This window comes from Poecile atricapillus, chromosome 9 (genome assembly GCF_030490865.1).
Source record: "Poecile atricapillus isolate bPoeAtr1 chromosome 9, bPoeAtr1.hap1, whole genome shotgun sequence".
Lineage (NCBI taxonomy): Eukaryota > Metazoa > Chordata > Aves > Passeriformes > Paridae > Poecile > Poecile atricapillus.
The window spans coordinates 3,572,362-3,584,913 of NC_081257.1; the positions used below are offsets into that span (position 1 = coordinate 3,572,362).

Below are 12,552 nucleotides of genomic sequence, written 5' to 3' on the forward strand. Positions count from 1 at the left end.
GCCATTTACCCTCGCTTTTCAAACAGAATCAGAGAATCTCAGAATGGTTTGGGCTGGAAGGGACATTAGAGATCATCTCATTCCACCCCTTTGAGTGCACCTCGCTGGGACCCTGCTGCTGCTGCTCCCAGCTGCTGCCACTCCAGCCAGCCCAGCAGGCAGCCCACCTGGAGAAGCTGTGGGAAATTAAATTTTGACAGAAAGCAGTGCTTAAAATCGTTAAAAATTATCTAAATATATGTGTGTGAGTGTATGTAAATATACATATTACAGGAAAACACAAACCAAACCAACCAATAAAAAAAAATTCCATTAGTCGGGTCTATTGTCCGGTAATTCTAACAGGCTCCTTCCGTGCCTGAGGGACCCCTGGGTTTCCTTAGCATGGCCGAGGAGGCTGGAGGCTGCTGAGCCCGGCTCACACCCTCTCGGGGCTGTACCCGGCTCCTCCCGGAGCAGGAATCGCTCATTAAACCCGTGCCCAGGCGGCTCCGGAGGGAGCCGGTCAGCCGGAGGGGCCGTGTGTCCGTGTGTCCGTGTGTCCGTCTGTCCGTCTGTCCGTGTGTCCGTCCGCAGCACACATCCCGCTCCGTGCGGGGCCGCCGCTGTGTCCCCCCCGTGCGGGACGGGGCTCTCGGGCATCTCCCAGGGCGAGGGAAGGTTCTCCCGAGCCCCCCGGGAGGTTTTCGTGCCGCGGCACAGCAAGGGAAGGATGCAGCCGTGAGTCCCGTGCGGAGGGAAGGGATGCGCAGCCCCGGCACACAGGGGACACACGGCCACACGGGGACCCCGCTCGGCTCCGGCTCGGCAGAAACGCGGCTTAACCAGAGCATCCCGAACCCCTCTCTCGGCTGTCTACGAAGGAAAAATTCGAACCAAAAAAACCCCTAACTTTATTTACTCCTTGGTGTGCTGGAAAAAAAAAAAAATCACCTTATGATCTGAGAAAAGATAATCGCTTTACTGTCACTTGCTCAGCTGTGAAAAGAAAATATTAACATTCTCCCGCGAAGGCGCTAGCAGCGAGTGAAGCCCGGCTGTTCCAGCCCTCTGTGTGACACAAGTGACGGACACAGCCTGGTGTCCTGCTCATTTAGGTTAATGCGTCAGCGAATCTCCCTTTTAATTAAAACCGGGCGCTGTTCTCACGCGCACTGAGAGCACCAGAAACAGACAGGGGTGACAAGGAAGTGACAAAGCCACACGCCCCGCTTGTCCCGCAAAGCCCCGGCTCTGCCAGCCCCGCCGCCCCCTTCCTTCTTCCCGGCATCCATCTTCATCCTCAGGTTAAATAAAACATCTCCAACCGATGGTTTGGTTAAATACCTAAGTCATTTCAGTGTAAGAACACGAGGTTGTTTCCTGTTTACCCAGCCGTGTCCTGCCCCGCTCATCCCGAGGGTTGATTTAACCCGGGATGGACCCGGGGCACCTCCCGGTCCGGGCCGTGGAGAGAGAAACCAGCAAAGCTGGGAAGGACCGGCATGAGTTCAGATTCTCCTCGAGGGGCTGGTTGGGGTTAAAGCTTCTCGGTGCTGCTCCCGTGCTCCGCTCCCCCGGGGCCGCGCTCTCCGTGCCCCGAGCACGGGCTGGAGCCTCCCGGAGCCGCTGCCCCAGGACAGGGGCTCCCGTCCTGCCGGCCCTAAGGGCACCCTGCCGGGGCACGGAGGCACCCCCGAGCCCCGAGCCGCTAATTACCGCCGTTAATTGGGAGGCGCCCCCGCAGCAGCGGCTCAGCCCGGGGCTGCCCCGCCGCTCCCCGGCCCTCGCTCTCCGCCTCTCGTCCTTCCCTGCTTTGCTGGGTGGTTTTTTTTGTTGGTTTTTCTTTTTTTCGGCTTCTTTTTGTTTTGTTTTGTTTTGTTTTTTAGCAAAATGGCGGTAATTGCATGTCTCGGTGGATGCTCTGTAATTTAACATCCCAACGGAAAACGTGGAGACGACACTCGGGGAAAACAAGCGAAAAAAATAAAATAAAATAAAAAATCCTCACCCGAACAACAAAGCACCAGGATTTCGTGCAGCATCGCAGGAGCTCGTGAAGAGCATTTTTTTAAAGTACCGTTCAGGATGTGCAGTGCAGAAGTTAATTAATCTTTTGTCAGCAACTAACGTATCTTTAAAATCCGAAAGCATCCGAATTTGACCAAGGAAAGACCGAGGGTCTGGCCTCTCCCGGCCACGGGCAGCCGAACCGTCGTGGAAAACGATGGGAGAATCTTCCCGGTACCCCTGCGCTTTGCACTTTCTCTGTAGACCTGCCTTGAAACCGGTTTTCAATCTCTAACCTGCCTCCGTGGGAGAAAAAAAATAACAAATCTTTAAAAAAAATCAACCCCAAAGCATTACGTTACCCAGAGCAATAATTCATAAAATACTTTATTGAAATAAAGTAAATATCTTCGCATTAATAAAACTGATCATAAAATGCAGTTTTCGAATAACTAGGGGCACCACAGGGTTTTAGACAGCGAGTAGATGTGGAAGGTGGGATCCAGTGTGCTCCTGGCCGGAGGGGAGCGGAGGTGGGACCGGCGTGCGGTCAAAGCGTCCAAATGTCCCGAGGCCGAAGGCGGCCGCAGCCGCTGTCCGAGCTGCTCTCCGTGCCCTGGAGGGGCCCGGCGGGGCCCTGCGGGCCGGGCTCCCCTCACTCCTCCTGGCTGACCTCGGCCGGCGAGCCCAGGCTCTCGGGCGGCTTCTCGGCATCCCGGGCGCGCTCCTGCTCCGAGAGCTGCTCGCTGCTGGGGATCGAGTTCTTCTTCGGGCGGCCCTTGGGCTTGGTGGGGGACTCCAGGCCGCCCCCCTGCAACACCTGCGAGGCGGGGAGGGGGCGGAGGAAGGGGACACCCCGGTAAAACCGAGCTGCCATCAGCCCGGGCCCAGCAAGCCCTCTCTCTCCCGTGCCCCGAAGCGAAACCGCCGCTGCGGGTCCTCTCGGGCTGCGGCCCCCGCCCGCCGCCCCGGGGGCCGAGCGGAACCACCGGAGGGCTCGGACAGGAGCGGGAGGGGCGCCGGCAGGGGCCCAGGAGATGTTGGACCAGGGGCACGGTATTAAAGACCAGGGACATATTATTATTATTATTACTACTATTATTATTATTATTATTATTATCATTATTGTTATTACCGTCATGGTCATCATTGCTGTTATAATTATCCTTAACGCTGTTATTAAATATCCCGGGGCCGGTGTGCGGAAGGACGAGGCCCGCGGGGCAGGGCTCGATCCCCGCCGAACGCGGACACGACAAGCCCAAGGGGAGGACTATTAATAAGGGCCACTTACTATTTTCTTCCATTTCATGCGCCTGTTCTGGTACCAGGTTTTCACCTGGAGCTGGCTGAGCCCCAGCGATTCGGCCAGGTCTATTCTGCGGGCGAGAGAGAGAGGAGGTCAGGCCGGCAGCTTTGGTCTCGATGGTAGCTTCCCGACTTTTTCAATCAAAACGAGCCCCGTCGCGCCCCGAGTCCGAGGCCGGCCGTGGCCTACCTGTCGGGCGTGGAGAGGTATTTCTGCTTCTCGAAGCGCTTCTCCAGCCCCATGAGCTGCAGCTCGGTGAAGACGGTGCGGCTGCGGCGGCCCTTCTTGGCCTTGCCCGGCTCCGGGGGCCCCGGCTCCAGCTTCCCGCGGAGGTGCAGCTCCAGCGGGAGATGCGGCGAGGCGGAGCCGCCCTGCAGCCCCGAGCCGGCGGCCAGCAGCGCCGAGCCCAGCCCCGAGCAGCCCAGGGGAGCCAGCGGGAACTTAAACACGGCGGCCGGCTCCGCCTTCAGCACCGCTGCGGGAGAGAGCGGCGGTGAGCGGCGGGCAGCGCAGGGACCCCCGGGGCTGCAGGGTGCGGCGGATCCCGGGCAGCAGCCCCTGCCAGGAACCCTGGCCCATTCCCCTCGGGTCCCGAGCCCCCCGGCTGCGCCACCTCCGCGCTAAAGGGACACCTTTTACCCTTCAACCAGCTCATGCTAATCAATGGGTTACTTGGGGGTTACAAGTGAAAATAATTCAACCCCAAAGCGCTCCCGTCGGTGTCACCCAACAGCTGCCGGACCCGGCTGAACTCGGCGACCAGCGGGGCGGGCACGGCCCCAGGATTCCCTTCATAAGAGTTTTCAGGATATTTCCGACCTGATAATAATTTCTATCCCACTCTGTGAACCGCAGCCTAGAGAGGACAGCGAGCCATCCCCGAGGATGCCGCTCCCTTGGGCTGGGGCCGCCGCTCGGCCGGCTCCATTCACTTCTCCCGGATCCAGCCCGGCCCTGCTCGGCTCGATTCCCTCGCTGGGCTCGGTCTGACCCGGCTGGGCCCGTCCCGGCTCCCCCGCTCCGCTCCCTGGCCCGAACCCTGCGTGGGCCGGGGGCTGCGCTCCTGCTCGGCTCGGCCTCCCCGCCAGCGACACAGGGGGAAGGACTTCGGGGGAGCCTCTGCGGGGTCTTCTCGGCCTGCCTGAAATCGCCTCCCTCCCTCCAAGGCCCGATCCTGCTCCCGCCTGTCCCTGCGGAACTGATCCGTGAGGGGTGTGAAGAGCCTTGTATCTGATCCGCTATTCCGAGTAGTTCTGAATAGTTCATCTTGAAAATAATAGTAATTTCTAGATATTCTAACGCATGTTGCTCCCTTGTTCAGGGGCTTGACGCTTTCCTCTTTTTCTCTTAAATGCAGAAAATGAAATTGGGATACTCCTTTTCTGTTCGGGTCAATGGATGAAGAGCTACGGCTCCGCAGATGAAGATGGCTTGGGAAGTCAAAGCTTTCGCCATCAAACTTTTAAATATCGGCCTTTAAAATATATTAAATAACAGCCTTCAAAATACATTAAACACTAGCCTTAACAAAAACCCCAAAACACAAAAAAGAAAAAAAAAAAACCGCAAAAAACTCCCCCAAATGATAACAATAAAACAAATAACAATAAAAAAAAACCCCAAACCTATTTGAATGTTAAGAAACTGCATTTGTCCTGAATGCTATATCCGACTGGACAGAGAATGCTGGCACCCGTTTAAAAAAAAAAACAAACACCCCAACTTATATTATAATATGGATAATAGTGTTATGTCTTCCATTTTCTATATTAGTATTATATAAACATAGCGTGTATGTATATGCTATATATTATATCTCTGTGTATTATACATTTTTGTGTTTACAGATAAAGCCGGGTTTCCAGCTAAACCTGTGACCGCAGGGCCTCTTGCCGCCCTCGCAGCCGCGCACAGACCCCGCTGCCCGGCTCCAGCAATTCTCACCTCATCCAAAAACACGGGAAAACCCCCAAAACAAAACTACCAACAACAACCTTCCCTGAAATCCAAAGGCCATTCTGTGCGAGGGCGGCTGCAGCCGCGGAGCCGCTTTCCTCGCTTTTAGGCCCCAAGCACTCGGCTGCTCCCGGCTGGAGCGCCCGCGGCGCGGCGGGGATGCGCACGGCCGGCAGAGCCCCGCTGCAATTTTTGTAGGCAGAATTCCTAATTTTTTCTCCAAGGAACCCGGCTCCCAAAGGCGCTGGAGACCATCGGCGGGCGATGCCTCCCCGCCTGCCGCCCCCTGCCGCCCCCCAGGCGCGGGGAGCCCCCCGGGACGTACCGAGGTGGTTGTGGTAGGGCCGGGCAGAGAGCAGCGCCTGCACCCCGAACTTGAGCAGCTCGCCGGCCGGCGCGGCCCCCTTGGCGTCCGGGGGGTCGGTGAGGATCTCCTCGATCATGAAGCTGCGGTAGCGGTGGGAGCGGTGGTCGGGAAAGGCTTCGGCCGGGAAGTAGCGCGCGGCGCCCAATTCCAGCGGGTGCTGCATCCTGGCCGCCCCCGGGGCGCGGGGGGATCCCCGGCCGCCGGGGCCGAGCTAGCGCAGCCCCCCGGCCGGCAGCCGGGCAGCGGGGGCTCTGCCCATCGCCCCGCCGCCCCCTCCCCTGGCCCTGTGCGGCGGCCCGGAGCCGTCCCCGCCGCCTGCACACGGGGCGCGGCACCGGGCAGCGTCTGTCTCTCCGCCCCGGGGCCGCGGCGGTGGCCTATTATACAGCAGGGCCCGGCGGGGCCGTCAGTGCGGCGGGGGAGGGCGCGGGAGGGGCTGCGGAGGAAGGAAGGGGCCGGGGCGGGCGAGTACCTGGAGCGGGGGTTACAGCCCAGCATTTGATCCCCCTCCATATAAAGCAAATTACCCGTTCTGCTCGCTGCGGGAGAGCAGACACCCAAACAACCCCTGGCCCCTTCGAAGCGCAGCCTCGGTCCCCTCCCGGGGATCCTTATCACCATCCCTGTCCCCGGTTCCAGCCCCATCCCCGTCCCTGTCGCCATACTCATCGCCATCCCCGTTCCCGTCCCCACACCAATCTTCCGTCCCTTTCCCATTCCCCCCACCCCCAGTCCTCATCGCCCTCTCCATCCTCTTCCCCCGACGGGATACCCGCGGTTCTGGAGCGCCTCGGCTGATGGAGGCAGACACGGAGCCCCACGGACCCTCGGGGGCCCCCAGCCCCTCGGCCCGGCCCGCTCGTTCCCTGCCCCGCAGCATGGGCGGCTCGGAGCCCCAGGGCAGGCGGGGGCCGGGCCCGGAGGAGCCCAGGCAGCCCCAGGGCAGGCGGGGACCGGGCCCGGAGGAGCCCAGGCAGCCCCAGGGCAGGCGGGGACCGGGCCCGGAGGAGCCCAGGCAGCCCCAGGGCAGGCGGGGGCAGCGCTGCCGGCCGGGGCTGCCCGCGGAGGGGCCCGGCCCGGTGCCCTCAGCTCCGGGCTCCCTCCCGGCCCCGGCCAAAGCGGTGTAAACACCTGAAAGGAGCTGCTCAGGGAACAAAACTCAGCGCGAAACAGAGCCTTTCCCTGGACTTTTAGATCATTTACACGAACGGTTTGCTGGGTACAACGTGATTCATTCTATTCCCTTTAGCCTGTGTCACGCACGACAGCAGAGACCCACGAGCCGCCCCTGCTCGTTACTGACGTGCTTGGAGCCAGACTCGTGTGCGGGAGCCCGAACGCCCAAATCCCTCCCGAAAATGCCGGCGGTAATGGATTGCGGGGGGATCGTTTCCATCGTCTCGGGTCCCGCGGCGTGGGGCGGCTCTGGCCGCGCTCGGCCCCTGCCCACGGCCGGAGCTGCCCACGCGTGCCCGGGCCCCGCCGCTGTTCGGGGGGCACCCACGGGCCCAGCCTGGCCGGCCCACGCAGAGGGACGGGAGCGGGGCTCATCCCCCCGGCAAGGGAAGCTCAGCCTCCTTCTTTAGGATTTTGGGCCGAAAGAAGGGGGTTCTGCCCGTTTTGGCGGTGCAGCGGGGGATGCGCAGGGGAGAGCGGAGCAGCTGCGGGGCCGTGCCCGGGTTCGGAAGGCACCGGCAGGGTGGGACGGCCGGGGCAGTCACCCGCGGCTGCCGGCCGTGAGCACAGCCCGGGGGACGGCTCCCAGCTCTCGGCCCCGTGTCCAGCCAGCTTCCCCCGAGCCGTGCGGGCTCCAGCGCCTCTCGTCGGTCTCCGTCTGGCCCCAGAGCCGGCCAACAGCCCCGGGGCTCCTCGGGCCGCGGCAGATGCGGCTGCAGGGACCCCCGGCCCATCGGGACCTCGGCCCTGTATCTTGAATTAAATCTCGAGGCAGGATAGGCGGGGGCGTTCGGGGAACTGCGGCGAGCACGAGGCAGCCCCGCTGCTCCTGTCAGCGCTATTTGAGTACTGCTGCCGTTCCTCTGTGCTACTCACCCCTGCATGCGACAACAACGAATTAATTTATGCTCTGTACTTCATTGCCTGCCCACATAACCTGTTCCATATGGTTACTGCGACTCGTACGGAGCAGTTCCGCGCGGATTTGTTCTGGTTGCTCCACGTTTCTTCAATTTAAGATTACGCCACTCGCTCTGTGAAACACCAACGGGCTGAGCCCGCATGATCTGCCCGGTGCTCCCTGCTGTTAGCGAGTTGTCATTTGTTCAGACATCATCTCGGTGCACTGCCAGCGAGTTGGTGACAGAGCGGGGGCTGTGCCCGGAGCCGCCTCTCCCCTCCCGGGAGGAGCAGCGGGCACCGGAGCCCACCGAGATGCTGCGCGGTCCCGGGGCTGGGCGCCTCCATCCCTCTCCCACTTCCCCGAATTCCTCCCGGGAATCCCGGGGCAGCCGTGTCCCTGTGCACACCTGCGCTCTGGGGAGCCCCGACCGACACCAACGGGGCCCCAAAAACAATCAAAAATCCCAAATCAAAACCCTCCCCGTTTCCTGACGTGGCTTTTGGTCCGGCCATCCTTTGTCCATGTGTCCTCACAAGGTGTTCCCATGCCAAGGTGCTGATTCCCGACGGCCGAGGCCAAAAAGGACATCGGAGCTAATATGGAACGTGGAGAATGATTATGAGTAAAGTGGGTGAATTTTGGACACATTCAAGCGAGCAGGCAAATCCATATCGGAATGTTTAAACAACCTCACCCCCGAGGTGAGGTGCGCTCACAAACAAATAGTGCACGTAAAAGAAATTATGCACGCTTCTCTTGTGTTTTTTTGTTTCTTCAAAATAAACCAAAACTCAAGAATAACTGTAAATAATAATACTTCCATCCCCACCCGGTACAGATCCGGTATCATTTCCCATCATACGGTACCAACTTTGATAATTTAAATTTTTATGTTCCTTGGGACCCATCTGCCCCGAGGCTGTTTAGGAGAGCAGCCGCAGCCGGGCGGGCACGGAAGGTCGGCGGATCCCACATCTTCCCCAGGAGCAGGCTTCCATCCCCCGAGGTCACCGAAAAAATAAAATAAGAATTCGCTTTTCTGAAAAAGCTCCTATTGAAAGATTTCGATGCCGCACTGAAGAAAGAGAGGGTGAATTTCACCATCCGGCCGCACTCACAGTTATGAATTTAAAATCGTTGCAAAACAAATCCTGTAGTGAAAAGGACATCAGCCATCATTATTATTATTATTATTATTATTATTATTATTATTATTATTATTATTATTATTATTATTATTATTATTATTATTATTATTATTATTATCATTATCATCATAATCATCATCATCATCATCATCATCATTATTATCATTATTATCATTATTATTACTACTACTACTACTACTACTACTACTACTACTTTTACAGCGCCTGAAAATTGCCTAATTTCCTGTACTCTTACAGAGCACATAAACCCGTGCTTTTATTTTACATCAGTTTGGGGGGTAGATTCATGCAACCAGTTTTATAAAAACCTGCGTCTTAGAGTGGGAATTCAGCAAAATACGTGGGGTTTTAGGGATCAACCCCATGGACAAGCTGCAGGCCCCAAATTTTATGCACTTTTTTCCTCTCAGAAACCAGAATGGAATCACCTTTATTTACAAAATTGCTCCTCATTTACCGAGGGGCTTTTTAAAATTCTAGTTTCGTTGCTGTTTGGGGTTTTGTTTATTTGTTTTGTTGGTTTTTTGTTTTTTTTTTTTTTTTCTTGCACCAGGTACAGACTTTATATGACTGCTCGAAACAGATTATTTCTAGGGTTAGCTTTTCTGAAAAATAATTTTTATACAAATGCTCTTAACTGGTTTCAGTAACTATCGATGCATCCATCCCATTACGGGGCTCTTCTGACCTTCGTTTTGCATAAAAGCAGAATGCGTTTTTAAATGCTCCTCTCGCTTACTTTCACACTTCAGATATTTTGATGCCTCTATTTCGGCTGAGTAACTCGGAGAAGGATGACAGTTCCACCCGTGAAAATTTTGTTACGAAAAAGGAAACGAGTTCACGTAGTGATTTAAAATCTTCCCGGGGGTGGGAATACTTTTGCTCCGCTGATTCATCCCCGATTTGACGAGAAGAATTTTGCTGAATTCCCGCAGTTCTCCCGCCTCCGACAGCCGTCCCGGGGAAAACAGCGAAACTCAAACTCCTCTCCTCCTGCATCCCTGGGGAAATATCGCAGCCGGGAGAATATTGTGAATGCCGAGGGCAGCGCAGGCTGAGCACGGCTCTCCCAGCCCAGTCTCGGTGTCCTGGGTCCGCTGTGCCCGGTCACATCCCGATCTGCTGAAGGGACCGGGGTAACCGCGGGGCCGCTCCGCAGCGCTGCTTGGATCAATTAAAAAATGAGTTGTTGTGGGTTTTATTTTTTTGTTGTTGTTGTTGTTGGGTTTGGGGTTTTTTGGTTTGTTTGTTTTTTTTTTTTTTTTTTATTTGCATCAAAGCTCTCAATGAATTTTAAACACAACCAATTTGTTGTTTTCTCAACATCATCTCTTCTAAACCTCTAATAAAATGTCCCTGTCTCTCCCATGGCGCCTGGCGATGCCAGCTCCGGGGCAGGCGGTGCCCGGAGCCCTCCGGGGATGGAGCTGCCCAGGCTGCGGGGCTCTGCCCGTCCCACCCCGCTGCCGTGCGGGAACATCCCCCCGCAGCCCCTGCCCTTCCCTCGGGGGCCCGAGGAGGGGAGACAGGCACAGCCACCTCCCCCACCCGCTCCCTCCTCACGGCACTTAATATTCAGGAAATCCACAAAGTGCTACGAAGAGAGTGGAAAACGTGACATCACGGGCTAATTGGGAAGGAGAGCTCGGGCTGAGGGAATAGCTCAGCCCTGAGTAATAAGTTATGTTTAATGGCTGGGTAAAGCTTCATCAGTGGCCGTTAAACACGTATCCCTCTAAAAATTATTTTCTGCAAACACCTGAACACCTGGCCTTGTCAGAAAGTCAGACTGTGGCATTATCTTTCAGAGCCATGTTCAGAGGATCTGGTTTGGTTTGGGTGAGAACTGCAGCCCCTTTATTCCCTGCCCTTCGAGGTCCAGCGTCCATCCTCCTCCCTGCTACAAGCAGCTCTCACAAACTGGGTGTTCTCCATTTCTGTCCAATCATCCCTGAAACTACTATTGCCTGAATACATTTCATTTATATCCATTACAGCAGCCAGCAGAATGAGAAGCTCCCCAAATGTGCCACCTCTGTCCCCACCGCTGCCATCGGGTATCACACACCTGAGTGTTACACATGTACCCAACTGGGGCACTTCCTCCCCGAATCCTCTCATTGTGCAGGGCCCCAAACCAGCACAAACAGTGAGATACACGCCTTTTTACGTAAAGGATTTTAATTTTTTATTTATTTATTTTTACTTTCAGTTAGTTCACGGACAAGGGATGAAATGCTTGGAAATAGAAACCAGTAACCAGCCGCACACGTGATTAGATTTCAGGCCAGGCAGTATTTTTGGTACAGCCTCTTCTCTATGGATTGATTCCTGGCCATGAAGAGATCTGTAGGTTCAGAGCTCCTTCCCCAGCCCTGCCAGGAGGGTGGTGGCTTCCCCTAAAACCAGGGTCCCAGTTTGAGATGAGTGCAGTGACACTCGAGATGAGTGCTTGGTGACAGCTGTACCTCTGTCCTTCTCTGCCCAGGCCTGCTGTGGATGGGTGGTGCCACGGCCTGGGACTGCGGTCAGTGCCCAGCACCGAGGCCCCAGCCCACACCAAACCTGACCTGGCCACAACCAGAGCGATGGCAGGAGCTGTGCAGGTGACACTGCAGGTGACACGTTCTGCAAATGATGGGACACACATAAAAGGGCAAGTTAAACATCACTGCACTGGTTCAGTAAATAACCATACTCCACCTGGAACAGCACATCTGGCTGAACCATTCATTTCTAGGTGATAAAAGAGTTTCAGGCAGAAAACAATGATTTGTCCTTATCACTCTTGTGTGAGCTGAAATCCAGCCAAGCCCTGCATCTGTGTGGAAATGAGGGATGCTTTGCTGACACCCCGTTAGCCTGGTGCTGTAAACACCCGCTGTGTGCTGAGGCTGCTCCCTGTGCCCACGGCTGACTGCAACGGGACTGTTTATGGTTCATAAAATTAAGTTAATGACTACATCTGTGCAGAGCTTGGGCCTTTGGTTTTTAAAAGGGAAGAAACAGAATGAAATCCTTACACCCTTCAGTTTTATGGTTTGCCTCCAGTCACTTCTGGTTCCCAGTTCTCGAGTGCTACATCAGATCTGGACAATTTGGGTTTATAGATCAGCAGGGAGATGTTTAAATCATTAAACACAATAATGGCTAATTGGAGCACTTTATTTAAAAAATTACAAGATGTTTTATACATATTAAAATCATATTAAAGCTGGCTTCCCTGTCCCTCACAAGCACCACTACAGGTGGTTAAACCACCTGAGTTAGAGAGTTAGTACCATAAAACAGCTCTCACTAAAGGCCAAACAATACAAAAGAATTAAGTGAAGAAGGATTCTTCCAAACCATTCCTCTCAGTGATTCTGCCATATCCACTAGGTCTTTTATTTTCCTTTCACACACGTACAGGGACCCTCACAAGGATTTAAAGACCCTGACCCTGCAGCAGGTATTTTAAATTCTAAGGGAGAAACCCTTGCTGACACGGAAGGAGATCTGCCATTCACTTGAGGTGAGATGAGACCTGAGTTTCACATTGCTTACACTGCAGTCCTGTATCTGATATGGCAAATTTCTATTTACTGTGCTCAGAACTACATTTCAAACCCATATATGGCCACAGCTGCTTAAGAAGTTTAAACATTTTCCCTTTCCATACATATATTATGACACTTGC

The 12,552-nt window shown here is 55.4% G+C and overlaps 1 protein-coding gene across 1 annotated transcript; it reads right to left on the reverse strand.

The window, feature by feature from the left end:
* Nucleotides 1–2,644: 2,644 nt before the first annotated feature.
* BARX1 (BARX homeobox 1) lies at nucleotides 2,645–5,784 on the reverse strand. Its single transcript, XM_058845313.1, has 4 exons — nucleotides 5,580–5,784; nucleotides 3,488–3,773; nucleotides 3,284–3,368; nucleotides 2,645–2,809 (listed from the first exon to the last, which is right to left on the reverse strand). Exons 1-4 carry the CDS (start codon nucleotides 5,782–5,784, stop codon nucleotides 2,645–2,647), a joined length of 741 nt encoding a protein of 246 aa, XP_058701296.1.
* Between the last annotated feature and the right edge of the window lie 6,768 nt (nucleotides 5,785–12,552).